The sequence below is a fragment of the Eptesicus fuscus genome, chromosome 5 (assembly GCF_027574615.1).
Source record: "Eptesicus fuscus isolate TK198812 chromosome 5, DD_ASM_mEF_20220401, whole genome shotgun sequence".
Classification (NCBI taxonomy): Eukaryota; Metazoa; Chordata; class Mammalia; order Chiroptera; family Vespertilionidae; genus Eptesicus; species Eptesicus fuscus.
Genome location: NC_072477.1, coordinates 45496066 through 45523304, shown reverse-complemented (window position 1 = coordinate 45523304; position 27239 = coordinate 45496066). Strand labels below are relative to the sequence as shown.

The 27239-nt window shown below is 52.0% G+C and overlaps 1 protein-coding gene across 1 annotated transcript in view; it reads left to right on the top strand.

Annotated features, from left to right (window-relative positions):
- The window catches only part of ANKDD1A (ankyrin repeat and death domain containing 1A), a 39387-nt gene extending 12727 nt beyond the window's left edge, over positions 1 to 26660 (top strand). Inside the window, exons 5-15 of the mRNA XM_028141934.2 lie at positions 837 to 941; positions 1612 to 1710; positions 6657 to 6755; positions 7310 to 7408; positions 8704 to 8802; positions 12638 to 12736; positions 19528 to 19626; positions 20546 to 20641; positions 22583 to 22787; positions 25328 to 25459; positions 26599 to 26660. Of these exons, the coding sequence (XP_027997735.2) occupies positions 837 to 941; positions 1612 to 1710; positions 6657 to 6755; positions 7310 to 7408; positions 8704 to 8802; positions 12638 to 12736; positions 19528 to 19626; positions 20546 to 20641; positions 22583 to 22787; positions 25328 to 25459; positions 26599 to 26660 (1194 nt within the window). The remainder of the gene's footprint in view (positions 1 to 836; positions 942 to 1611; positions 1711 to 6656; positions 6756 to 7309; positions 7409 to 8703; positions 8803 to 12637; positions 12737 to 19527; positions 19627 to 20545; positions 20642 to 22582; positions 22788 to 25327; positions 25460 to 26598) is intronic.
- The last annotated feature ends 579 nt before the right edge of the window (positions 26661 to 27239 follow it).

The following is a 27239-nucleotide window of genomic DNA, read 5'->3' as shown; positions in this document are numbered from 1 at the left end:
TAATAGAGGTTGGTTCCCAGGCCCCAACCTTACATTACCTGGGGGCTTTTCCAGTTACCTCATTAACATAATAATAGACACCTTTATCGCTTTCAGCACTTAGGAAATTTGAAAGGTTTTAGGAGCTCTGTTCAAGGAAGAGGGATAAAGACCAAATATATATTTCTAATTACTAGCATAAACTACAATATCACTTTTCATCAGTTAGTTAAAGTAGAGACGGCCAGGTTTCTCCACTGTAAGATTGTTAGCATTTTCCCCTTTCCATAGTCTATTGTTGGAAACTCTTCGTGGTTTTAATTTGCATTTCAATAATGATGTCAGATATCTTTTCACAAGCTTATTTGCCATCCATATACTTTGATGTCCAAATTATTTTATAATTGTGTTATTTAATTTTTCATTGATGAGTTTTTAGAGTTCTTTATAAATTTTGGATGCATTTAAAAATAAATTATAGACATTAGTGTACTTCCTTTAAATACTTCAGCATACGTATTATTAACTAGGGTTCAATTTCCTTACATACAAAGAAATACACAAATCTTAAATTTATACTCTCTGAGATTTGACAAATGCTACTCTTGTATAACCCAAACCACTGTCAAGATGTAAAGCATTGTTCTATTGATTTTTGTGACCCGTTCATTGTTGCAATCTATTTGAAAAGCAGTGCTGTAAACACTCTCGCTGCAATAGAAGGCTCTGGGCTGTAAACACAGCATTTGCAAACCTCCCTCGCTTACCTTGCTTGTGGGGCCAGGAGACCTCCTTCCTCACCGTGTGTGAGAAGGGTCTCCGTTCCAGACTGCAGGGACCACCTGGGCTTGTTTCAGGACGGCCTAACCTTACTGCACTGCGCAGCCCAGAAAGGCCACGTGCCGGTGCTGGCGTTCATCATGGAAGACCTGGAGGACGTGGCCCTGGACCAGGCTGACAAGGTGCGGGTGGCATCAAGCCTGTCCTTTCCATTGGGCCCGGGGCTCCTGGGGCCACTCGTGCCCATTCCTCAAGTGTGTCCTTTGAGCTCCGGCTGGTGCAGACTGGGCCCCGTCTCAGGGAGCTGCTGGTCTAGAAGGGACATTAGGGCACAAATGAGCAAGACACGGCAGAAAGATGGTTAGTTCCGTCGGAGAGGCTCTGCTAAGGACGAGACATGTTAGAGAGGGAAGCCACTGCTTTCTGCTTCCTGGAGGAGGTGGCATTTGGTAGATGAACTGAATTCTGTCAATAAGATTGGAAAGCAGGGGGCCATTCCAAACGGAGGAGAGAGCATCCTAGAGAGTTAGAGGTGGAAAAGGGCCCTTTGTGTGTGAGTTCAGGTGGGTCAGAATATTGAGAGCGAGGGCCAGAGGGTTGGGGTCCCTCATGAAGATCTCGATCCCCAGCCTCAGGACTCTGTCCCTTATTCAGTAGGCAGCAGGGAGCCACAGGAGGGTTTCAGTGGGGGAGGGACCCCCCTAGTGGGGTCTTGTTGGGAAGTTGGGTGTGTGGGGCCAGGAGAGGGGAGAGTGTCTGGGTCAGGAGAAGCCACGGCAAGCCCAGCGTGGTTGGGGAAAGAGAGGCCGGGTGGGCAGAGCATAAAAGTTCACTCTCTTCTCCTCCCGTCAGCTGGGAAGGACAGCATTTCACCTGGCTGCTGCACACGGGCAGCTGGAGGCTCTGGACTTCCTGGTGGGCTCTGGCTGTGACCACAGCGTCAAAGACAAGGTACTGTGACCGCAGGTGCTGGGCTCCAGAGGGGTGGGCACTGGCAGCTCATCTGGGCCTGACTCTAACTTGCTGGAGGGGCAGAAGCCCAAAGACCAGAGTGTGTCCGATGTCCACCCAGCAGGCATTTATTTGAGCACACTCTCTGGGTCAACTCTGTGCTACAGGTGAGGGGCACAGGGATGCCCAAGACAGTTTCTTACTCAAGGACCTCAGTGCCACAATCCTCGTAAAGAGCTATGATCTAATATGGGGAGTCAGCATGGCAAATCGGATTGGTTGGCAGTGCTGCCCAGAGTGGGTAGGAGCGGACTGTGATTCCATTGGGAACATCTGTTGCTGGGGGTGTGGGAAGAGTTAGGGGGGTGGTAGCCACCCTCCTGTGGTCATTTGCTTTCTTTGTGGTTTGGTAAGCTACAGCGATTATGGCAAAAGTAGGGTGAGAGCACTGAGGAGGGAGCACTTCACGAATCAGAGGAGTGAGGGCTGGGGACTGGAAGGACTACCCTGAAAATGACTCGTACCAATGGACCATTGCAAATCATTAGGCAAATACACCGAGGGGCCAGATTCTGATGATCTCTGATTATGATGATAATCTGGCCACTCAGTGTATATCCTATATAATAAAAGGCTAATATGCAAATTGTCCCCTCGACCAGGAGTTTGACCAGCAGGCAGGCCGGCCAACCACCCATGTCCCCTCCCCCTGGCTGAAAGGGCAGAGCAGGACAGTACAAAATGTACTGTATCCTCCATCCTGTGTAACTATGTCCCTGATATGACTCCTTTTTCTGAGAAAAAGCACAGAATGTGTCAGTTACCCAGCCCGCCCTTAAATCAGCCAATAAGAATACAAAGGGAGATAACCAAAGGCCAAAAGAATACTAACCACCTCCTGTCTTTGTGTAACCGGACCCTAGTCCTCACCCAATCAATCAGAATCAGCCAACTCGGTGGTCCGAGCATCACCCCATCACCCGACCCCAAGCCCCATAAAATTGCTGTACTTCTGGAGCTCTGGGCTCTTTTGCATCCCACCGCTGCATCGGTAGGTGCCGAGAGACCGGGCTCGAGCTTGAATAAAGGCTCTTTGTTTTTGCATCGGACTCAGCTCCCTGGTGGTCTCTGGGGATCTTGAAATCTGGGCATAACACTGGCCAGGCTGGCCGGACCCCACCCATGCACAAATTCATGCACTGGGCCTCTATATATATATATATATGTTCAGAGATCATAATAATCTGGCCACTCAGTGTATGTTGCAGCAGATTCTAAACAATGCTTCTAACAAAGAGATGAACTCCGTTTTTAATCCTCTGATTAACGTGCTTGGTTGGAATAGGAGTCCTATTTCTATGCTTCGGACAGAGAGCTCACAGACAAATACATCGCAGGGTCTTAGAACTGGAAGGCATCTTCATCGGGGGCCAGTTCAGCCTTCTCACTTCACAGATGTGGAAACTGAGAGCCAGGGAGGGGACTGCTTTGGCCTGGGTCACACAGCGAGGCAAAGGCCAAGCTGGGTTTGGGGCCAGCATCCTGATGCCTAGCCCTGTGCTTCCTCTCCTCACTAGGCTGCCTCCTGGGGCACTGAGCCCTCAGGTCTGCACTGAATTCATCTGTCTGCATTCATCCTCTTGGGATGAAAAGGCTGCGTTGGGGCCTGAGAATCAGATTAGGCTGCTTCCCTTCATTTTGTAAACATGGCTGGAGATGGTTGTGTTCTGTGCCAGGCACTGAGCCAGGAAGCAGGGTTACAGAGCGGGGAAAGGACAGCCCCTGCCAGGACACATCACTCCGGAGGCAAAAAGATTGCACTCGGGGCCCAGGAGAGCAAGAACACCAAAACCAGAGAATGAGAAAAGCCCAGCTTTTTTTTTTTTTTAATATATTTTTGTTGGTTTCAGAGAGGAAGGGAGAGGGAGAGAGATAGAAACATCAATGATGAGACAGGATCATTGATTGGCTGCCTCCTGCACACCCCCTACTAGGGATCAGCACGAAACCCAGGGCATATGCCCTGACCAGAAATAGAACCATGACCTCCTGGTTCACAGGAGGTTCAACCGCTGAGTTATGCCAGCCCGACTAGCCCAGCTTTGATGAACTTGCTCAGAAGCCTGCAATCAGAAATTCTAGAGAGAAGCCTTTAAAATTGCACACCCCTGTGAAGTTCTGTATGCTCAGATGAGGAATATTTTCATCTGGGGAGGGCAGCAAAGAGAGCTTTTCAAGGCTCTGGGCTACTGAAGGTCTGACTCCTGCTGTCCCACCTGATGACAACACACGTTGTGCCACAGGTGCTGTAATGGTAGAGAGGCTTTGAGCATCCAGAGGAAGTGATTAATTCCACTGGGTACATCGAGGAGTTGCTGATAGGGCCTCACAGCAGCTGATAGGGAGAGGTTGGGCATCCCCACTGCAGAGGGCAGAGGTCACTGGGCCCCAGGCCAAGCACTCTATTGCCTGGCTCTCCTGTCTCTGACCCCCCTGCCCTGCCCAGGCAGAATTCAAGTGCCCTTTTAGGGGTCCCTGCCACCTGCGGCTTCAAAGAGCAGGATGTGGATATTAATACCCCAGAAGGAAGAAGAAAGCCCTGCCCTGCTAGCTGGGGGCCCTTGTCAGTTCGTTTGCATTTCTTTGATCAAGGAGACTTAACCCTATGGCCACATTCCCACAGTCTGATCCTTGCTGCAGAGAGCTGACTAGGCCGCTAAATGCACATTTGCAGAGAAATAGGAGAGAAGCAGAACAAAGCTGTTGGGATTTTTTTGTTTATTAATATGATATAACTGTCATCATAAAAGAAATTTAAATGTTTCACCTTTGTTCCCATAAGATAGGTATAGCTGTTTTATGTACATGTGGATCTATGATGGGGGAGCAGGGCATGTTTTCAACTCTTTTTTAAAAAAAATATATTTTATTGATTTTTTACAGAGAGGAAGGGAGAGGGATAGAGAGCTAGAAACATCGATGAGAGAGAAACATCCATCAGCTGCCTCCTGCACACCCCCCACTGGGGATGTGCCCGCAACCAAGGTACATGCCCTTGACCGGAATCGAACCTGGGACCCTCGAGTCCTCAGGCCGACGCTCTATCCACTGAGCAAAACTGGCTAGGGCTGTTTTCAACTCTTTTAAGTGCTGCTTTGGCTTTGGTATACGTTCACATCCTCATCGGGCCTTTTAAAGATCTGTGCTTAAATGGGAATGTCCACCCCTCATGAAGGCAATGAGACAGGCCAGCGCGAGGAAGGAGCCTGAGTGAGGAGGCCCCTATGACTGGTTCAGCGAGATGTGTCCCAGGGGCCTTTGGGGTGTGAGGAATGGCCAAGGCTGCATCTTCCCTTCTGGATGCTTCTGTGGTCCCTCAGGGTCCTTGCCCTGATCTTCCATCTGTGGTTCCTCTTTAGGGACATACCTATCTCTGGCCGCTTTCAGCTGTCCTCCTCTTTGCTGGGGCCCTTCACCCTCCTTCCAGCTGTCCTCCTCTTTGCTGGGGCCCTTCAGCCTCCTTCCAGCTGTCCTTCGTAGTGAGACCCCTTTAAGGATAACCCCAAGCAGGCTGCCCTCATGGGACTTCTAATACAAAGAACACTGTGCCTTCTGCCCCACCACATGGAGCCTCTTGGTTCTGTCACTGTCACCTTTGTACTTCTCACATGTGAGGCAACTACCAGTCCTCTGGCTCTCAAGTTCCAAGAGGCAAATGTGAAGCTCCCATCACATTATTTACTCACTAGAGGCCCGGTGCACAAAATTCGTGCATGTGTGTGTCTGTGTGTGTGTGTGTGTGTGTGTGTGTGTGTGTGTGTCCCTCAGCCCAGCCTGCACCCTCTCCAATCTGGGACCCCTCGAGGGATGTCCGACTGCCCGTTTAGGCTTGGATCTCCCCCGGTGGGATCGGGCCTAAACGGGCAGTTGGATATCCCTCTCACAATCCAGGATTGCTGGCTTCCAACTGCTCACCTACCTGCCTGCCTGCCTGCTTGCCTAATTGCCCCTAGCCATTTCTGCCTGCCAGCCTGATCAGCCCCTAACCACTCCCCTGCCAGCCTGATTGATACCTAACTGCTCCCCTGCTGGCCCAATTGCCCCTAACTGCCCTCCCCTGGCCTGGTCGCCCCCAACTGCCCTCCCCTGCCGGGCATCTTGTGGCGGCCATCTTGTGTCCACATGGGGGTGGCCATCTTGTGTGTTGGAGTGATGGTCAATTTTCATATTACTCTTTATTATATAGGATCAAACAAATGTCTATTGAGAGTTTGCTGTGTGCCCAGGTTCTATTCTAGGCACTTGGGGAAACCAGATAACAAAATGGACAGAAATCCCCACCCTGTGGTGCTTACGTTCTGCCAATAGCGTCAGACAATAAACCATGAGCAGGGGATACAAGTAAATCATAAAGGTATGAGAAGGCCGGCGGTGCTATGGAGAAGGAAAAGTGGAGCAGGATGAGGGGATCAGGAGGACAGGGGTGGAGTCCCAGTTTTAAGTGTGTGGCCAGGGTGGGCCACAATATTCCACAAGAAGCTAATAATGCCTTGGGAAAAGGCAAGGCGGCAGAGGCTGGAGGCCTGGCCTTGAGCAGAAGGAGGGAGGGTGGTCTGCAGTCCCCAGGGAGGGGCCGGTTTTAGACAGGAGCATGGAAAGTAGGGATATATATATTTTTAAGTATGTGTCTGCCTTGAATTGTAAAAAAAGAGAGACCAGGACTTGGCCCTTGGCAGTGCCCTGGTTGTAGTTTTCGGTACGGTTCTCAGGAGCAGGATGGCTTTGGCCCAGCATTCAGGGCTGCAGCGTGTCACGGACTTGCTCTGTGACCCTGGAGATGTCACTCCCTCTCTGGACCTCCGTTTCCATGTCTATAAAATAAGGGGTGGCTCTAGCAGGCCCTCAGAGCCTGGGAGGTGTGTGATTCTACCAGCCCCTCCTTGCAGGACGGGAACACGGCTCTTCACCTGGCCGCTGGCCGGGGCCACCTGGCTGTGTTGCAGCAACTCGTGGACATCGGGCTGGACTTGGAGGAGAGGAATGTGGTGAGTTGCCACCTGGATGATGCAGAAACAGGTGACACTCACTCTCTGCCTTCAGGGAACCCCCAGGCCGTGGTTTTCCCCCATAGAGGCCCTAAAGCTGGAAGCTGAGGGTATGTTCTTGAACCAACAGCCCGCCAGAAAAAGCTAAGCCGCGGCACAAAACTCCAGGCTTAGTGGGGCACCAGGCAAGAGGGATTACCAGGAAGTCATGCACAGGGTGTGTGCTCACAGAAGGGAGAAGTCTCGTGACCGGGATGGGCGGGGGTGGTTCCTGGAATAGGAGGGAATGGACAGAGAGCGGGGTGAGGCTGCTTGGAGGGCGGGAGAGCCTGAGCGGAGGGGTGGAGGAGGGGATGAGTGTACCACCTGTCCCTCAAAGTGAGAAAACCAGGGGCAGGGATTAGGGAACCGCAAATAATGGGGTCATTGTCCTAGGAGCAGGGCAGTGGAGAGCTCCGAGCCCCGGAGCCTGGCAGGAGGGTGTCCTCTGGTCTCAGGTCCTGGCCTCAGCCTCCTGCCCTCCCCCTACCGCTCCCCTCTCCCGTGTGTTTCAGGAGGGTCTGACCGCCCTGCACGCCGCTGCTGAAGGGGTCCACCCCGACTGTGTGCAGCTCCTCCTGGCGGCTGGGAGCAGCGTGAATGCCCTCACTCAGGTAGCCAGGCCTCCCCACGACTGACGGCGGACTTTTAAATAGCTCTATTCCTTCATCTTCCACATAACCAAGTAATTACTTCGTTGGATTGCATGTCTGAGGTTTTTGTTAATCCTCACCCAAGGATATTTTTTCCATATATTTTTATTTATTTATTTAAAATATTTTTATTGATTTCAGAGAGGAAAGGAGAGGGAGAGAGAGATAGAAACATCAGTGATGAGGGAGAATCATTGATCGGCTGCCCGCTGCATGCCCAACACTGGGAATCAAGCCCGCCACTCGGGCATGTGCCCTGACCGGGAATCAAACCGTGACCTCTGGTTCATAAATCAATGCTCAACCACTGAGTCATGCCGGCTGAGCCCATTAGTTGTTAGAGAGAGTTGAAGAGAGGGGAAAAAACATCGATATGAGAGAGACACATCAATCGGTTGCCTCCTACACGTGCCCTGGGCTGGGATGGCTGCCCTGGGCTGCTGAGTTGTAACGGCGTCAGCAGTAACAGCCACAATGATTCCAGAACATTGTGTGCACAGAGGCTACGAGGCAGCAGGCCCAGGGTCTGGTCTTGGCTTCTCCACTGCTGAGCTGCTGTGATCTGGGCAAGTTACTTAACCTCTCTGAGCCTCTTTTCCCAACTATGAAATGGGGAGGCAACCAATCAATGTGTCTCTCTCACACAGATGTTTCTCTTTCTGTCTCTCCCCCTCCCTTCTACTCTCTCTGAAAATCAATGGAAAAAATATTCCGGGGTGAGGATTAACAAAAAAGAAAATAAATAGCAAGATGGCAAATGCAAATTTAATAATATCAACGTTAAACCACTCTAAGTATGAATAATCTATATATATAAAAGCCTAAGCGACCATTATGGCTGAATGACTGGAACAACCAGAATGACCAGTCGACCGTTCGCTATCATGTGCACTGTGCTGGGGTTTGCCCTGTACTGGCAAATCTTATTTGTCCCCTTCTTTGAAAACCATCTCCTCAGAGTCTGTACTCTGGGTGTCGTTACCAGGTAAGAAATTGTGCAGCCTTTGGCCTGTGTTCTGGAGTTTGTGACAGGAGGCAAGGAAAGGCTGAGGTCATTGTGAGCTCCTTTCACTGTCACCAGGACTGGGCAAGTCATTGATTTCCTCAGCCTGAGAGTTGAAAGGGGATAATAGTCCCAGCGGGTGGGGAGAGGGGGAGGGGTTATGAGAAAAATGGAATAATGAATTCCTAAGTGCTTTGCAAACCCCGCTATGAAGGGTCCGTAGGGCATTGCATTGATTTCTGTTTTCCTCTAGAAAGAGCAGAGCTGCCTCCATTATGCAGCTCTCAGTGGCTCCGAGGACGTGGCCCGGGCCCTCATCCACTCAGGGGGCTGCACCAACGTGGCTGATCATGTAAGTGTGGGGACCTGGACTGAAGGGGGTCCCCATGACCCCAAAGTCTCCCATGACCCCATTGATTGGGGTTAGGATGGGGGCCAGCTGGCAGCGCGGAAGAGAGTCAAATAAGGTTCAGTGGGACAGGTTTAGAAACCACGCTTGCATTGCCTTCCAAGTGAAGTATCTCCTCGTGTTCGCCTCCCATGTATCCATTGAGTCAGGAATGATCTTATTCCAGATTTAGCCTCTTGGTTTCCACATTGTTCCTGTTGTGTTGTGGCACATGCAGTGTACCATAGGCAACAGTATAACCTTGTGGTTAAGACTTGGACTTTGGTGTCAGACAACCTGGCTTTGAGACCTGGCTCTGCCACTCACACTGAATGACCTTGGGCAAGCAGCTTTGACCTCCCTGGGCCTCTGTTTCCATATCGATAAGCACTATTATTATTCCCTTTACACAAACGAGGAACTATCTATTGTTTAAATTAGAAAGAGGTCATTTCACATAGCTGAAATAAGTACTCTATTAAAATTATTGTAGCCTGGCTGGTGTGGCTCAGAGGTTGAGCATCAACCTATGAACCAGGAGTTCATGGTTCTATTCTGGTCAGGGCACAGGCCTGGGTTGTGGGCTTCACCCTCCCTGGGGCTGTGCAGAAGGCAGCCAATCAATGATTCTCTCTCATCATCGATGTTTCTATCTCTCTCTCCCTCTCCCTTCCTCTCTGAAATAAATAAAAATATGTTAAAAAATATATAACATTATTGTAAAAAACAGTATAACACAATTCATTAGAATATAGAGAAAAGGGGCATCCTTAATCCTGACACCCTAGTAAAGCAATGACTTTTCTTTATCTCCTCTCTGTTTCTCCTCATAGTAGTAGCACCTCTAGAATAAATCCAGAATAAGGCAGACTTCTGCAAGGAGGATGCTTATTTGTTTTCCCCATCAAGACACCAGAATTGACTCCAGTCCAGTGGAGTCTCCCGAGCCCAGGTGCCCAGTGTTGCTGCAGAGTTTCCCTGGTAGACATTTTTTAGGTGTTGACCATGACAGATGTGGTCCACTATCCACATCACATCGAACAGATCCTCAACTGTTGGTGCTGACTTTGCAACTATAAAGAATGATTTCATGAACATCTTTATGGCATAACTTTTCATTTATTTTGCATTATAGATGTATTCTCCAAGCAGGACTTCCAGGTCAGGTAGTAAAAACATTTTTATGATTCCTGTTTTAAATCCCACAAAAATGCTTATTAATGATGGAAACAGAACAAATTTCAAACCAAGCAGCAATCACTCCTTCCAAAACAAACAAACAGACAAGTCCTCATTTTCAGATGGTTACGCTGTGAATTCCAGAATAGCATTTACAATATTATTACTATTGTTCTTCAGGGCTTGGATTGACTTTGCTCTTGACACACATGTGCTTGTGACATGAACGATTCTATGACCTTAACTCCCACACTGGTTTCATCAGCCTCTTCCTCTTCATTCTCCTCTTGACAGTTGGAGTCTGTGTTTTCTTGAATGTCTGAGACAGCTTCACCTGGAACTTTGAATTGCTCAGCAGCTAGCAGGACTTGCTGAGATAAATCCTCCATCTTGGCTTCCCCCCAAACTACGTGGGTATCTGAAACTGGGCTCTTGTAGACATCTGGTTTTGCGATGACAAAGAGGATATTCTTAGATTTCTGGATAATGACCCTTTATAACCTCTGTAACCTCTCGAAGGCCCAGGTGGGACCCAGCCTTCCGCGCCTTCTTTTCACTCCGGCTCTGTTTACTGACTGGCTCTTCATCGACTTCAGCGGCTGCCGGCCGGGCTTGTTGTGTGGTTTGCCTGTGCGGACTCCTGTTCCTCGAGCTCTGGTACTGACTCATCAGATTCGGTTCCACACCCTGTCTCAGCCTGGGGCTGTGGCAACTCCTGCTCTGTCCCAAGATCTTATGATTTGGTGCAAGTTGTTAAATTGCTTTCCCAAAACATCACACCACATAGCTTCCAGTCATTTATGAGTGACCTTTCACCAATATTAGATATTCTTCTATAGTTAAGTGATTCCTTGTTATTGTTTTAGATTACTATTGACTCTGAACCATTAATCGTTTTCCTACTTTAAGTTCTTTTGTTGTGAGTTACTTCTTGAGATCCTTTTATAATCCGATGTTACTTTGTCGCTCAAATGTCTCAGCTTTGACCATCGGGCGCCCTTTCAGTTGGCTCCTGGGTCCCTTGACATTGATCATTCTGGGTGTGTTTGGTTCTCTTAATAGACGTTATTTTTAGAGCAGTTTTAGGTTCACAGCAAAATTGAGCAGAAGGTAGAGATTTCTCATCTGCTCTCTGCCCCTACACATTTGTAGCCTTCCTTATTATCAACACCACCCACCAGAGAGCTACATTGATTACAATTACTTGAGTGTTTTTGTCTTCTATTTTAAATTAATTCTAGTAGCGTTTTGGGTGGGGGAGGGGGGGTAATAACTATTTTAACCTGTTTAGATGAAAACAACCAGGTTGCCTACAAATACTGATATCATTAAAATCTTTTTAAAAATATATTTTTTATTGATTTCAGAGAGGAAAGGAGAGGGAAAGATAGAAACATTAATGAGAATCATCGATTGCCCTGACCAGGAATCGAACCTCGACTTCCTGGTTCATAGGTTGATGCTCAACCACTGAGCCACACTGGCTGGGAAAATCTTTTCTAATATTTATAAACCGTTTTTTTCCTGTCCTAAACTAGTAATGGCAACAGTGGGCATTCTTTTTTAAAAATATAAATATTTTATTGATTTTTTTACAGAGAGGAAGGGAGAGGGACAGAGAGCTAGAAACATCGATCAGCTGCCTCCTGCACCCCCCCCCCCCCCCACTGGGGATGTGCCTGCAACCAAGGTACATGCCCTTGACCAGAATGGAACCCGGGACCCTTGAGTCCGCAGGCCGACACTCTATCCACTGAGCCAAACCGGTTAGGGCAACAGTGGGCATTCTTGCTGTATGTGTGTGTGTGTTCTGTTTTATAACCTTTTTATACTCAATATGTGAGGGTGTAGTTCCCTAATCAGTATAGACCTATACTACCAATTTTACTGGCTTTGTACTATTGCACAGTATGTGTGTGACCTAGAGAGGGGGATACAGTGGCAGTATCTTCACTTTGTCATGCAGTCAGGGGTCACAGGGGACCATTGGGAAGGGAGTCTTCTAGCCTTGAGCAAGGCCTTGGATAAGTGTTGGACTTGGAGTGAGATCTCGGTTCCAGTCACATCCAGCTCTCTCATTCATTGATATCACACATAAGTAGGTAACAGGCATCTACCGAGGTGCCAGGGGTTGAAAGTTCACTAACACAAGGTATCTATTAGCTATGTCCTTTGGCAAGTTGCATAAGTTCTCTGAACCTCAGTGTTCCCATTTGTAAGATGAAAATACCAATAAAAATACCATCCTTATATACTTTCTAGGTTCATGTGTGGGTTAAATGGGATATCCGAGAACATTAAGGTGTTGCTAGAAGGGACCTTGGCAAACATCACTTGCCAGATGAAGAGTATCAGAGAAGGAAAAGGACTTGCCCAAAGTCACAGTGTGAGGTCCTGACATAGCTAAGTCTCAAACTTGGGTCTTCAGGTCCCCACCCACCTTGCGGTTCAGTGTTTGGACCCCAGGGATTCAGGCGAGGGGGCTGTGAATGCCTCAGGCCACCCATCCAACCCAGAAGCACTATCAATGCTCCTCCCTACTCTCACCCCCCAGCACCCACCTCCTGCTCGGCAGTCCCAAGAGGGACCCATCAGTTGATTTGTGTCTCCCTCACCCCAGCAGGGAGCCTCTCCAATGCATCTCGCTGTGAGGCACAACTTCCCCACCCTGGTTCAGCTCCTCATCGATGCTGGCAGTGACCTGGACGCCACCGACAATGTAAGTGGCTACAGAAACCACTTGGTTCCCACGGAGTCTCTGGGCACCCTCCCAGACTGGCTGGGCTCGGCTGCAGTCTACCAGATGGCCCAACGCTAAGGCATTGCTTTTATAGCTTGATTTGTTGACGGTAGTGGTCGCATCATTTTTATTAACCATTCCCCTATTATTTTGAACATTTTGGTTGTTTTCAAGTTTTTCCCATAATATATATATATGAACTCTGTAGTTAACACCTTCCTACATTCAACCTTTTCCTTTCATTGACTCCCCCCACTCCCCCCCAGGGAGAATCCTGGGGCAGGGGTGACTAGGGCAGTCTTGTGTAATAACACGAGGCCTCCAAGTCCTGAAGTTGTGATCAGTCAGGAGCCCTTTTAAACCCCTGTTCCCTCAATCCACCTCCTACCCATGTATTCCTCAGTGCCAGCACATACACACCACTAGGGGAAGAAAGCAATTTAGCAGGAGATAGCATATACCATTAAAATTGTGACTATTTTTACATCTGAGAATTGAGCTTCAAGAAATATATTAAGAGCTCCTGCACAAAGATATTCATTGCAGCATTATCAGTCTTCAGTTTGAAAATGGGCCAAATACTTCATAATAGAGAAGTGGTTAGGTAAATTACAGTATTGACATAGACTATGACGGAGCTATTAAAAATGGTGTTTGCCGTGGCTGGTGTGACTCAGTTGCTTGGAGCATTGTCCCATACACTGAAAGGCTGTGGGTTCGATTCCCAGTCAGGGCACATATAAGAGGCAGCTGATGGATGTTTCTCTCTCACATCAATCTCTCTCTCTCTCTTTCCCTTCCTCTCTCTAAAATCAACAAACATATCCTTGGGTGAGATTTTTTATTTTTTTTTTTTTTTATTTTTTTTTATTTTTTTTTTAATTTCTTTATTGATTAAGGTGTCACATATTTGTCCTCATCCCCCCATTCCCATCCCACCCCTCTCCCCACGCATGCCCCAATCCCCTGTTGAACTTAACCGTTGGATAGGCTCATATGCATGCATACAGGTCCTTTGGTTGAACTCTCCCCCTCCCCCCACCCTCCCCCTACCCTCCCCTATCCTTCCTCTGAGGCCCGATAGTCCGATCGATGCCTCCTTGCTTCTGGTTCTGTTCTTGTTCCTCAGTCTATGTTGTTCATCATTTCCCCTAGATGAACGAGATCATGTGTCACTAGATATATACTAATAAGAACTGAATGTGAGACGAGCAATAATAGTTATGCTGACAGGCAAGTGAATCAATCTGTAACGAGCTTCCCCCTGGACCAACAGTTCTTTTGAGACCCAATTTCAATGTCCAGTAGTTCCTTATGTGTACATGTCAGCACTGACCCCTCAGCTCTGGATGGTGGACAAATGGTGGTAATGGAGGTCCGACTCCCTCTGGTTTGGTCTCGGCCGAACCCAGGGGCACGGCGTCACCCGGACTAAGGGGCACGTGGCCTCACCCATACCCAAGGGGCGCGTGGTCTCACCCGGGCCTGGGACCCAGCCTCACCCGGATGGATCCAGGGGCGCACGGCCTCACTCGGACCCAGGATCTGGCTTCACCCGTACCCAGGGACGCTTGGCCTCTCCCAGACCCAGGGGCACGTGGCCTCACCCGGGCTTAGTTGCACAAGGCCTCACCTGGATCCAGGGACACATGGTCTCTCCCGGACCCAGGGACGCTTGGCCTCTCCCAGACCCAGGGCCACTTGGGCTCACCCGGGCCTAGGTGCATGAGGCCTCATCCGGATCCAGGGACACATGGTCGCACCCGGACCCAGGGACGCTTGGCCTCTCCCAGACCCAGGGCCACTTGGGCTCACCCGGGCCTAGGTGTACGAGGCCTCACCCGGATCCAGGGACACATGGTCTCACTGGACCCAGGGACGCTTGGCCTCTCCCAGACCCAGGGCCACTTGGGCTCACCCGGGCCTAGGTGCACGAGGCCTCACCCGGATCCAGGGACACATGGTCTCACCCGGACCCAGGGATGCTTGGCCTCTCCCAGACCCAGGGCCACTTGGGCTCACCCGGGCCTAGGTGCACGAGGCCTCACCCGGATCCAGGGACACATGGTCTCACCCGGACCCAGGGACGCTTGGCCTCTCCCAGACCCAGGGCCACTTGGGCTCACCCGGGCCTAGGTGCACGAGGCCTCACCCGGATCCTGGGACACATGGTCTCACCCGGACCCAGGGACGCTTGGCCTCTCCCAGACCCAGGGCCACTTGGGCTCACCCGGGCCTAGGTGCACGAGGCCTCACCCGGATCCAGGGACACATGGTCTCACCCGGATCCAGGGACGCTTGGCCTCTCCCAGACCCAGGGCCACTTGGGCTCACCCGGGCCTAGGTGCACGAGGCCTCACCCGGATCCAGGGACACATGGTCTCACCCGGACCCAGGGACGCTTGGCCTCTCCCAGACCCAGGGCCACTTGGGCTCACCCGGGCCTAGGTGCACGAGGCCTCACCCGGATCCAGGGACACATGGTCTCACCCGGATCCAGGGACGCTTGGCCTCTCCCAGACCCAGGGCCACTTGGGCTCACCCGGGCCTAGGTGCACGAGGCCTCACCCGGATCCAGGGACACATGGTCTCACCCGGACCCAGGGACGCTTGGCCTCTCCCAGACCCAGGGCCACTTGGGCTCACCCGGGCCTAGGTGTACGAGGCCTCACCCGGATCCAGGGACACATGGTCTCACCCGGACCCAGGGACGCTTGGCCTCTCCCAGACCCAGGGCCACTTGGGCTCACCCGGGCCTAGGTGCACGAGGCCTCACCCGGATCCAGGGACACATGGTCTTACCCGGACCCAGGGACGCTTGGCCTCTCCCAGACCCAGGGCCACTTGGGCTCACCCGGGCCTAGGTGCACGAGGCCTCACCCGGATCCTGGGACACATGGTCTCACCCGGACCCAGGGACGCTTGGCCTCTCCCAGACCCAGGGCCACTTGGGCTCACCCGGGCCTAGGTGCACGAGGCCTCACCCGGATCCAGGGACACATGGTCTCACCCGGATCCAGGGACGCTTGGCCTCTCCCAGACCCAGGGCCACTTGGGCTCACCCGGGCCTCGGTGCACGAGGCCTCACCCGGATCCTGGGACACATGGTCTCACCCGGATCCAGGGACGCTTGGCCTCTCCCAGACCCAGGGCCACTTGGGCTCACCCGGGCCTAGGTGCACGAGGCCTCACCCGGATCCGGGGACACATGGTCTCACCCGGACCCAGGGACGCTTGGCCTCTCCCAGACCCAGGGGCACGTGGCCTCACCTGGGCCTAGGTGCACGAGGCCTCACCCGGATCCAGGAACACATGGTCTCACCCGGACCCAGGGACGCTTGGCCTCTTCCAGACCCAGGGCCACTTGGGCTCACCCGGGCCTAGGTGCACGAGGCCTCACCCGGATCCGGGGACACATGGTCTCACCCGGATCCAGGGACGCTTGGCCTCTCCCAGACCCAGGGGCACGTGGCCTCACCCGGGCCTAGGTGCACGAGGCCTCATCCGGCTCCAGGGACACCTGGTCGCACCCGGACCCAGGGACGCTTGGCCTCTCCCAGACCCAGGGCCACTTGGGCTCACCCGGGTCTAGGTGCACGCGTCCTCACTCGGATCCAGGGACACATGGTCTCACACGGACCCAGGGACGCTTGGCCTCTCAGACCCCGGGGCACGTGGCCTCACCCGGGCCTAGGCGCACGAGGCCTCACCCGGATCCAGGGACTCACAGTCTCACCCGGACCCAGGGACGCCTGGCCTCCCCCAGACCCAGGGGCACGCGGCCCCACCCGGGCCTAGGTGCACGAGGCCCCACCCGGATCCAGGGACACATGGTCTCGCCCGGACCTAGGGGTGCGTGGCCTCTCTCAGACCCAGGGGCACGTGGCCTCACCTGGACCTAGGTGCACGAAGCCTCCCGGACCCAGGGGCGCGTTACCTCTCTCAGACCCCTGGTCGCGTGGTCTCACCCGGATCCAGGGGCTCACGGCCTCACCCGTACTCGGGACCCAGCCTTACCCGGATCCAGGGGCCCACGGCCTCACCCGGACCCAGGGTTCAGATTCGCCCGGACCCAGGGGCACATGGCCTCACCCGAACCCGGAATCCAGCTTCACCTGGACCCAGGGGTGCGTGGCCTCACCCAAACCCAGGGGCGTGAGGCCTCACCTAGACCCAGAGGCGTGTGACCACATCTGAGCCCAGAGGCTCACAGGCTCGCCTGGACTCGGGTCTCAGCGGGGTTTCGTCTTCTTGATCCCAATTCCTGTTGGTCAATTCCCTCTCAGCAATTCCTTCGGTCATTTTCTCAGAGCTCCAGGGCGGCTGCCGCAGAACTCGTTGGGCGGCGGGCTCGGCAAGGCTGTGGTGTGCCCGGTGCCCGGCGGTGGGCTGGTCCGGTGTCGCTGCGTCAGCCCTTGGGTCTGCAACGGTGGCCAGTCGCTGAGCGTGCGCACCTGGCCACTTTGGGGCATTGAGATTCTTGAAGGACTCGGAGGTCAGCAAGCACGGAGTCTCCCTCCCCATGTCTCCCAGGGGCTCGTCTGTCCGTGCTCGGCAGCGAGTGGAGCCGTCCCCTCAGCCGGAGACCGCCGGGGGAACTGCGCCGAGCACGTTCCAGGCCACCATTGTGTCGCCTGAGCCATAGTTCTTAAAGTGTGGACTTTGGGTCACCGGCATCAGCATCATCCTGCGTACCCCTCTCTTTTATTCTAGTTGTAGAGCACCTGCTCAGCCAGCCCCCCGGTCTTTCTGGCTGGTGTCTGCTCTGCTCTCCCGTCGTAGTCTCAATATTGTTGTGGTAGGCAACGATCAGGCTGCCGCCCTATGTCTCCATCTTGGTCCTCCTTTGTACAGTTAAGTCTTGATTGTTGTTGGTGTCACTGGGAGGAATTGTCCTCCAGGCCAATTGGCCGTGAGGACCCTCTTTGTCTATATAGGAAGAGTTGCTGTGCAGGAGACATGTTTGTGGGCCGGGTCTTGATGCAGCAATGCCTTGGCGCTCACTGAGTCTGCCTCTAGAATGCCTCCCTTATGCAAGTGATTGAAATCTGGTGTCATCTCACACCAACCACTAGATGCCCTCGTTTCTGGGTCTCCAATGTAGTGTGGGTCAGCCACTACCTGAGGCACTCAGCAGGAAAAAGCTTCTGCTCAGCTTGGCTGGGGCGGAGCTACAGGGTGGAGCCTACAACCTTGGCTTCCTGTCAGCCCCGCCCTATGAGGCTCCTGTGTCTGTGTCCCTCTGTATTCCTTGCAAACACCTCTGAGAGAAACGCGCCCTGAAGTTTCGCCCACTGCCAAACAGTCCAGTCCCTCCCCTAATGAATCTGGACTCCCAGATTCTCGCCTGGGACTGGGTTTCAGTGCAGTTGGAACTGGGTCTCAGCGCAGTCTGGCGTCCCTGTCTCCTTCCCAGCAGGGCCACCCAGTGGCGCAGGCAAAAGTCCGTCCTCTGCGAACCTTCCAGTGTGCGCGTCTGGAGCCGCCGCTTCTCTGTGCCTCCGCCACCACAGCCCAAATTCATTCCCCCAGCGTGCGCCTGGCTTCCCAGGGTTTCGCCCGGAACTGGGGTTCAGTGCAGTCGGAACTGGGGTTCAGCACGGTCCTGAGCTTATGTCTCCTTCCCGCTAGGGCAGTTCAGTGGCGCAGGCAACAGTCCGTCCTTTGCGCCCCTTCCCGTGCGCGCCTCTGGAGCTCTGCCTTCCCCCGCTCCTCTGTGCCTGCGCCCCACAGCCCAGATTCATTCCCCCAGCCTGCGCCTGGCTTCCCAGGGTTTTGCCCGGAACTGGCGCTCAGTGCAGTCGGAACCGGCGCTTAGCGCACTCCAGAGCCTTTATCTCCTTCCTGCCAGTGAACGCCGGCCAGGCCGTCAGCCGCCCCTTCCTCTCCGGCTCCATCCTCCCCGCAGGCGCGCGTGCTCGTGTCTCCGCCAGTTTCTCCATACCTCAGGCTTTTACGGCTCCCCCGATTGTCCTCGTGGCCTTCTCCTTCCCCCCAGCTGTGGGCATTTCAGTCCGCCAGCTCTCCTGTGGTTCTGGACGATGTCCGTTCTGACCTCTAGTTGTGCCTTTGAAATTGTTGTGCCCGGCGGCAGGTTAGGTGTTTCACCTATGCCGCCATCTTGGTTTCTCGAGATTTTTTAAAATGGTGTTTATTAGAGTTGATAATATGTGTAAAGTGTTATGATAGGTATAAAAATAGGTGCAAAATGTATGCATATTCAGGATGGTCTCAAATATGTAAAACCAACAAACTAAGAACATTCTGCATTTTATTTTATTTTATTTTAAATATATTTTTATTGATTTCAGAGAGGAAGGGAGAGGGAGAGAGAGATATAGAAACATCAATGATGAGAGAGAATCATTGATCAGCTGCCTCGAGCACGCACCCTACCGGGGGTGGAGCCCGCAACCTGGGCACGTGCCCTTGTCCAGAATCAAACCCGGGACCCTTCAGTCCGCAGGCCGACACTCTATCCACTGAGCCAAACCGGCTAGGGCCATTCTGCATTTAAAAAAAAAGCCTAGAAGAAATATCATCACAGAGGTTGACTTGGGTGGGCTAGTGAGCAGTATTTTTTTGTTTTTACCAACTTTTCTCTGGTATTATGCTTACGATTAAACCCAGCTCACTCTTCCTCATAACTTCTTAGAGAAACGTTGTTAAGGCCCAACCGGGAGTGGACCCACCTTGGTCCTGTCCCGGCTTTAAGCACAGGCCACTTCTCCATGCCCTTCCATTCCCCTGTCCCCTGATTTCTCTTCCAGAGGCAGCAGACGCCCCTCCACCTTGCCGCAGAGCACGCCAGGCAGGACATAGCGGAGATGCTCCTGGTTGCGGGCGTTAACTTAAACCTGAGCGATAAGGTACCTCTGCTCACAGCCAGCCTCCCTTTCAAGCTTTCAGAGTGTCCAGGGCCTCCCCTCCTTTACAGACCACCTCGAATGCAGCTTCCTCCCGGAAGCCTTCCTGCTGCATTGCCTTCCCCTGCCTCCTCGGAGGGCCCTCAGCCCTTGGCCCTCCCGTTCCTGTTCTCTAGGCCTAGGATGTGGTAGCCCTCTGTTTCATGGCCCCATCAGACTCTGGGCACCTTGAGTCACTGGTGGGGGAGGGGGACGCTTTTCAGCACATCATGCCGGTGGGGTGACTACGTCCTCAGTGGCTGGAGGTCTGAGAAGAGTGAAGACCTAGTATGAGGCTTGTGAGGGGAAGGTTATTTGCAAAAGGCCCTTGGGATGGGGTGAGGAGGGTTGGGCAGGACCAGGCTCTGAGGCTGGACCTGGGAGGGGCTCCCTGCTTTGAGCTGGGCCTTTGGGCAGCTGGCCAAACTCGAAGAGGAGCTTCCCATCCCTGGGGGTGGTTGAGGCCAGCCCTGATTGGGAGGCCTGGATCCAAGGGCTGGGGACATGTGGGGACATAGGCAAACTTGCCTCAGTGAGCCCAAGCCCCTTCTCTGGGCTCTGGTTTCATGTGAGGAGTGGGGCTGGTACCACCTGTTTCACAGGTGACGTAGAAGTGTTATGCAGGCTGCATTCCATAAGCACCAAGGCCTCCTAAATTCTAGAGAACACAGGAGGTGGTGGCTGGAATGATTATTACTGCTTATTCTACCCGTGACTTCCCCACCTCCCTCCTCATGACCAGAAACCCTTCCTCCTCTCCAATAAGAAGTATAGGTGGCTGGAAACCACTTTCTTTGGGCGGCAGGGTTTGTGGTCCCGGCTAGAGGTCACCTTACACCCCTCCTGTAGAAACTCTGGCTTCCCTCCTCGCTTCTGCTTGCAGCAAGGGAAAACCGCCCTGGCCGTGGCCGCCCGCAGCAACCACATCAGCCTGGTGGACATGATCATAAAAGCTGACCGCTTCTACCAATGGGAGAAGGTACTGGGGCCCTGCACAAAGGGAGCGACCTGGGCTCCGGGTGGAGTTGGCTTTGACCAGTTCAGGGGCCCCTCAGTTTCCAAGGCGGTAGTAATCCCTGCCTTACCTCCCACCAGGGAGGTTTGTGAGGGCCTGCGATGGGGAGCACCCACACCAGTGTGGAGAGACTACAGGACGCTGCTCTGGCTCCTGGTTGGGGGATGAATAGATGCATGCGTGCAGGTGTGAGGAAAGAGATGGCTGGCTGGTCCTAGATCGCTGCCATCTCCGGGTGATTGGAATTACTGCTTGGGGTGTTGTATCCAGGCAACTCCCTAAACCCAGGAGGAAAGTGTGCTGGGATTGATTAGTGATGTCTGCTGTGGAACTGGGAAAGAAGGGTGGCTGAGGAAGGCCAGGCATTTGCTGTTCTAGTTCTCAGCAAGTGGGGGTGGGGCAGGGTTGTGTTTTGTTTTTTTTTGGTGTCTTTGAGGGTTGTTTATATACACAGAAAATGATTTTTTACATTTACTTCCATTTTAAAAAGTAATACTAAATTTATTATAATTTTAAAAAACTAATTTTCTGTAAATTTTAAGTTTATTTTATAAATCTTGTTATTCTATTTATGCATCCCAGTAAATTTGAATAGTCACTTTCAAAGAAGCCTTTTGATTAGTGTTTGGCTCCTGTATGAATTTAGTTAATTAAACTATTGTAAACATTTTAAAGTGAATGAATACATTTAATATAATAGATTTTCTTTTCACGTACTTCAAATGCTTCCTCAATTTAAAAATTATCCTAGTAAACCCAATAAGTTAAACCTATAAATAAAGTGAATTTCATTCAAATATCATTCCAATGTTGTTTACAAACTTTGTAAACTTCTCTACACCTCTCAAATAAAAATAAAAAAATCACTATTCCAAATCAGTTGGTGGATAACCAATTTCAATAGGAATCACGAGATATTCTTTCTCACTGACATGCAAGAGTCTCATAAACATTACCACCCCTTTACAACAGACAACCCCTAAATGTAACCCCAGGATATTAATATGAAGGGTTTGACGAAATGATTTGTTTATGTGCTTAATGTTAAACCACAACAGTCTTTAAAGCTCTCAACTCTAGGGCAGAGGTGCAGTTAGAATCACAAATTCTCCCCCCCCTACCCCCCACCCCCATCCCCAGGCCAATTCAGTCAGAATCTCTGGCCTGGGGATGAAGCTTAGTAGTTCTTAAAGCTCCCAGGTGATCTGATGCACGGAGATGCCGCTGAGAACCCTGCTCTAAGAAACGGCTTCTTACTACCAGGGTGAGAGCCATGCTCCCAGGTCCTCCCCTCACAGGTGACTGGCCAGACACTGCTGACCGGGAAGTAACATGCAGACCCCAGGGTGACCTTTCTCACCATGAGCTTTTCAACAACCGGAACTCTGTATCCTCTTCCTTTAGAGGGGCTTGCAGAGGCCTTTGTGGGTTAGCTTATGCTATTATGTAATTCTTTTGTAACCTCTCATTTTATCACTGGCTCTGCATAGAAAGAATTGTCCCCTCACCCTTCACTGCTTGTTGGGATGTGGCAAGTCCAGTGCCTTGTTTGGTTTTAGCCACAACTGCTGAGCCGCCCTTCTGACACCTGCACCGCGTAAAAACAGAGAAAAGAGGGGAATGGGGAAGCCTTCCTGAGAGGTGGCATCTGGGTGGCCTTTTGACTGTGGCAATGGGCTTGAGGGGCAGGGCGGTGAGGAAAGGACCTCTGGATGGAGGAGCAGGGTGAGCAGCTCGGGTCCCAGAGGCCAAGGCAAGGCATCGAGGCGGAAACCAGAGCAGCAGCCAGGAAGCCCAGGTTGGCCACGACACCGTTTCCCAGTTCCCAGCCCAGGATCACGAGGGAGAGCCTGGCAGGGATTCCCCCCAGAAACCCCTGTTGCACTTCTGGGATCTGCCCCACAGGACCACCTCTCACTCGGGGACCCCCGTGACCTCGCTGGGAAGAGGGTGACCTTTAAGCAGGACCATCGGCAGGAAACGCAGCAGCTTCGCGCTGTGCTGTGGCGACTGGCCTCCAGGTACCTGCGGCCCCACGAGTGGAAGAAGCTCGCGTATTGCTGGGAGTTCACTGAGGCCCACGTCCATGCCATCGAGCAACAGTGGACAGGTACCCCTCGCCTTGGCACCCCAGAGCAGCCAGCAGGTGGAGGGGTAGGGGCGCTTGAGGTAGCTTCTGTTTCCTGTGCTTCTGGGGGAAAAGCCTGTGCCGCCCACGTGAAGCCACGTGCCATTGCCAGCACGCGGCGTGCTTTTCTCACTCGTCCAGGCCTTTGCACCGGCATGCCCTCTGCTTTCCCCGCCCCATTGTCCTGCGAACCTCACAGTCTTCGTGAATCAGCCGGAGCTGATCCTAACGGTTCATACAGGAAACTGAAGGCACTCCCAGTAGAGAGAAGAGGAGCTCTGTGACCACTATTACCTAACGGGTATCTGAAAATGTTGGCCCTGGTACTAAGGCATGAAACAGAATTAGAAATGAGTGCAAACACTGGAAAGGAAGAGAGAGATTTATTAAGTCCAGATGCTATAATTATATACACAGGAAGTCCAGAAGAATCAACTGAAAAGCTCTTAGAATAAAATAATTCAATGAGCCGGGCCGGTATGGCTCAGTGGTTGAGCATTGACCTAGGCACCAAGAGGTGGCCGGTTCGATTCCTGGTCAGGGCACGTGCCCAGGTTTCAGTCTCGATCCCCCCAGAAGGAGGCAGCCAATCGATGTTGATGTTTCTTTCTGATTGATGTTTCTGTCTCTCTCTCCCTTTCCTTTCCTCTCTCTCTAAAAAATCAATTAAAACATTAAAAAATAAATTCAACCCTGGCCAGTTTGGCTTGGTGGTTAGAGCATCGGCCCAGAGACTGAAGGTTCTCAGTCAAGGGCACGTACCCGGATTGCAGGCCTGATCCTGGCCCGGGTTGGGACGTGGGCAGGAGGCAACCGATTGATGTGTCTCTCTCGCATCAATCTCTTTCTCTCTCTCCCTCCCTCCCTTTCACTCTCTCTAAGAATCAATGGAAAAAATATCTTCGGGTGAGGAGTAACAAACAAACAAACAAAATTTAATTCCATGAAATGGCTAAATATATGATAAAATATAAAAACACCAGAGTATTCCTATGTACCATCAATAAGTGGGCCAAATATATAGAGGCATTTTAAAAAAGATATTACTTTTATAATAATGTGTGTCTATAAAAAGAAATATGAATGACATATTAATAAAACAATAAAAATTAGTTTAGCCATAAAAGAAAACTTGGGTAAATGGAATGACATTTTGTATTCCTGGCTGGAAATATCTTATAGATATTGATTTTTCCCAAATTAGATTAAAACTTTGACCTAGTTTTTTTTAAAATATATTTTATTGATTTTTTTACAGAGAGGAAGGGAGAGGGATAGAGAGTTAGAAACATCGATGAGAGAGAAACAACTGGGGATGTGCCCGCAACCAAGGTACATGCCCTTGACTGGAATTGAACCTGGGACCCTTCAGTCTGCAGGCCGACGCTCTATCCACTGAGCCAAACCGGTCAGGGCTGATCTAGTTTTAATCAAATGAATATAGGAGGTTTTTGAAGCTTGACTGAAAGAATAAACAGGGAACATATAAATGAATATTCTGGGGGGGAGGAGTGAAGACGATCTAACCCAACCAGACTCAATCATTTATAAAGTTAAAATAACTAATATAGACACCTGACACAAAAATATGCAAACCAGTTAGTGGAATAGAGCAGGGTATCCAAAAGTAAACTATCACAGACACGAGCTTTCACAGCCGACAGAGGGCCCTGGGGGACAGAGGCTAGTGAACAAACAGGTCGGGTGAAACTGCCGCGCCGCGCCGAGGGCAGCCCCTGAGGAAGTGCCGCTGAGGGCCCCGGGGAGGAAGGTCAGACACAAAGGACTGACCTGGACCCATGGCTGGCCCGCCATCGCCCTGCCTGGGAGAGCAGACCGAGTCACAGAGTTTGAAACTAGTCAACCCCACCACCGGCACTGAAGGCGTGAACACTTATTTCCAGACATGGCTGTGCCTTGGGATCACCTGGGAAGCGGTAACACCACTCAGTGCCCAGCTGTTCCCAGAACCACGCTTGTGGGAAGCTGGGGGAGGGAGGGGAGCCTAGGTGTCAATAGTTCCTGCAGCTTCCCAGGTGTTCCCAGGTGTTCCCAGGTGTTCCCAGTGGGCACGTCCGGCCGGGAACCACTGATGCCGGGAAAGAACCTGGCCAGCTCGGACGCTGACTAAGCCGACTTCTCCTCGAGGAGGGCCACTAGCGGGCAAGGCACAGATTGTCCTGCGCAGCCAGAGATGACGCCGACCGCCTTGTGCATCGTGTCCCACAATGAGTGCCAGTTCTCTCTTAAGAGTGACACCAACAGCATGCGTGGTAGATGCTCAGGAGGAAGCCTGGGGCTGGGGAGGTTCAGGGTTCCCAACACAAAACCTCCACCCGCACCCTACCCGAGGCGGCTCTGCCCCTGCCCTCCCCTTCTCTGGGCTGAACCCCTCTAGAGCAGAGGAAGGCTGGCGTTCCGGAGGCAGTCAGGGCTGCATAGACACGTGCTGGGATCTGGCTCGTGCTCCGTGGGCCAGGTTGACTCCTTTTGCTTTTCTCTTTCTCCTTCACGGTCCCCAGGCACCAAGAGCTTCCAGGAGCACGGCCATCGGATGCTGCTCATCTGGCTGCACGGCGTGACCACGGCGGGTGAGAACCCCAGCAAAGTGCTCTTTGAGGGCCTCGTGGCCATCGGCAGGAGGGACCTGGCGGGTAAGAGCGTCCCCTGCCCAGCTCCTGCTCAGGGCAGCGCCCGGCCCCAGGGTCAGAGCAGCGTGGCCGCCACTGGACTGCGGCAGAGCCTTCCAAGGCTGCTCAAACCCCAGTGCCGTGGCGCTGGCTCTGAACCTTCCAGATTCCTGGTCCCGGCTCTGCCTCTCTCTGGCACTCAGGTGAGGCCTTGAGCAAATCACAGTGCCTCCTGGCCCTGGTCTCCCCACCTGTGCAAGGAGGGTGTTGTCCCAGGTGATCCCTGTGATGTTCACAGCCCCAGAGCCAGGATGCTACAATCTCTTCCTCTCCAGCCTTCCATACTTGATCCCCCACCTCCCCCAAGTTTGGAATAAAGCTGAAACAGCCTGCAGAGTTTTTGTTTTGTTTTGTTTTGTTTTTCTTTTACAAACATTAACCCTTTGCACTCGCTTGCTTTTTTCTCGATTCCTTTATTCTAATGCTAACCGTGTCGAGTCACACTCGACATCCGAGTGCAAAAGGTTATTAAGACCTACGGGCCAGAACTGGCTTAATATGAGTTGAGCCAGTCAGATTTCAAAGTTTCCAATGCCATCCCAACTTTTGAATTCCACCTATTAGACAAAAAGGAGGAAACAAATGGAGCTTGTAATGAAAAAAGAAAAGAAAAGAAAAGAAAATTGTCAGTCCCAAAAGCCTGGCTTGGTATTCAGGGCATCCCATGGGACCGTCAGGCAGAGGGACAGTAGGTTCTAGCACCAATCCCCCCCCCATTAGAAACAAGGCCAGCTCTGATGACAAAGCCTTCCACACTGTAATGCTGATTGGCGCGGCGCTTTACGGGAAACCACAGGATGGGGTATCGGGCAGTCGCCAGTAGCAGTGAAGGCTACCTTAGTCACGTGGCAACAGGAAACACATGGAGAGCCTGTTCCCGAGGGGAAAGGAAAGCCCCTGGCATGCTGGCCATTGCACAGCTGCCACAGGCAGGGCAGGAAAAGAGTCATTTCAGAGTGGAGGAATTGGGCATAACTTCTTTCTTCTTCCAAAATGTTAACTATTACTGTTGCTTCTTCTTTTAACACAAATTCTGGCAGCCAGTGAAAACCTGAAACCAGCCCTTAGGCAACATGAGGCAACAGGGGTCTCGTCTTTTGCAGAAAGCATCCGGAGGAAAATAAACGCCGGCCCGGGCACCCCCAGCAGGTGTACCGCCATGTGACCAGAGGGGCTGGACCTTCAGGAGCCGGGACCTCAGAGTGGGGGCCCCTGAACAGAAGACGACCACCATTTAAGGGCTTAAAAAAAAAATCACCGTTAACAAACCTCCAGCTGCTTTTACGGAAACGCATCGTCATGCAGGGCCTGCAGGCAAATGCTTGCAATTTCTTTCAGTGATTGGCCCAGGGGCCTGTGCTGGGTTTTGCAGGTAATCCCTTCCCACAGGTGTGGTCCTTCGCGTCTCTCAGCTCACCTTCATCTCCATCACCTCAGAGCCTCACAGGGTGCAAGAGGCGTCTTGTCAGAGAGGACACGGGCTCCGGCTAGCTGAGCAGCCAATCAGGTGGTGAGGGCAGGTGCCAAACCCCGCATTCCCGTCTCTCCGACTGGTGAAGGGCTCCATCCATCACTTACCAATGGACCACCCTGAGCTCCTCCACCGGCTTTTAGGAATGCTGTGCTTGCTCCACAGCTGTTTCTGCTCCCAGGTTTGTCTGTTCACGCTGACAGCTCCATGAGGCACACACTCTCATGTTTTCCCTCTTGTAAAAATTTTTAAAGTTTTAAAACGTTTTTGAAA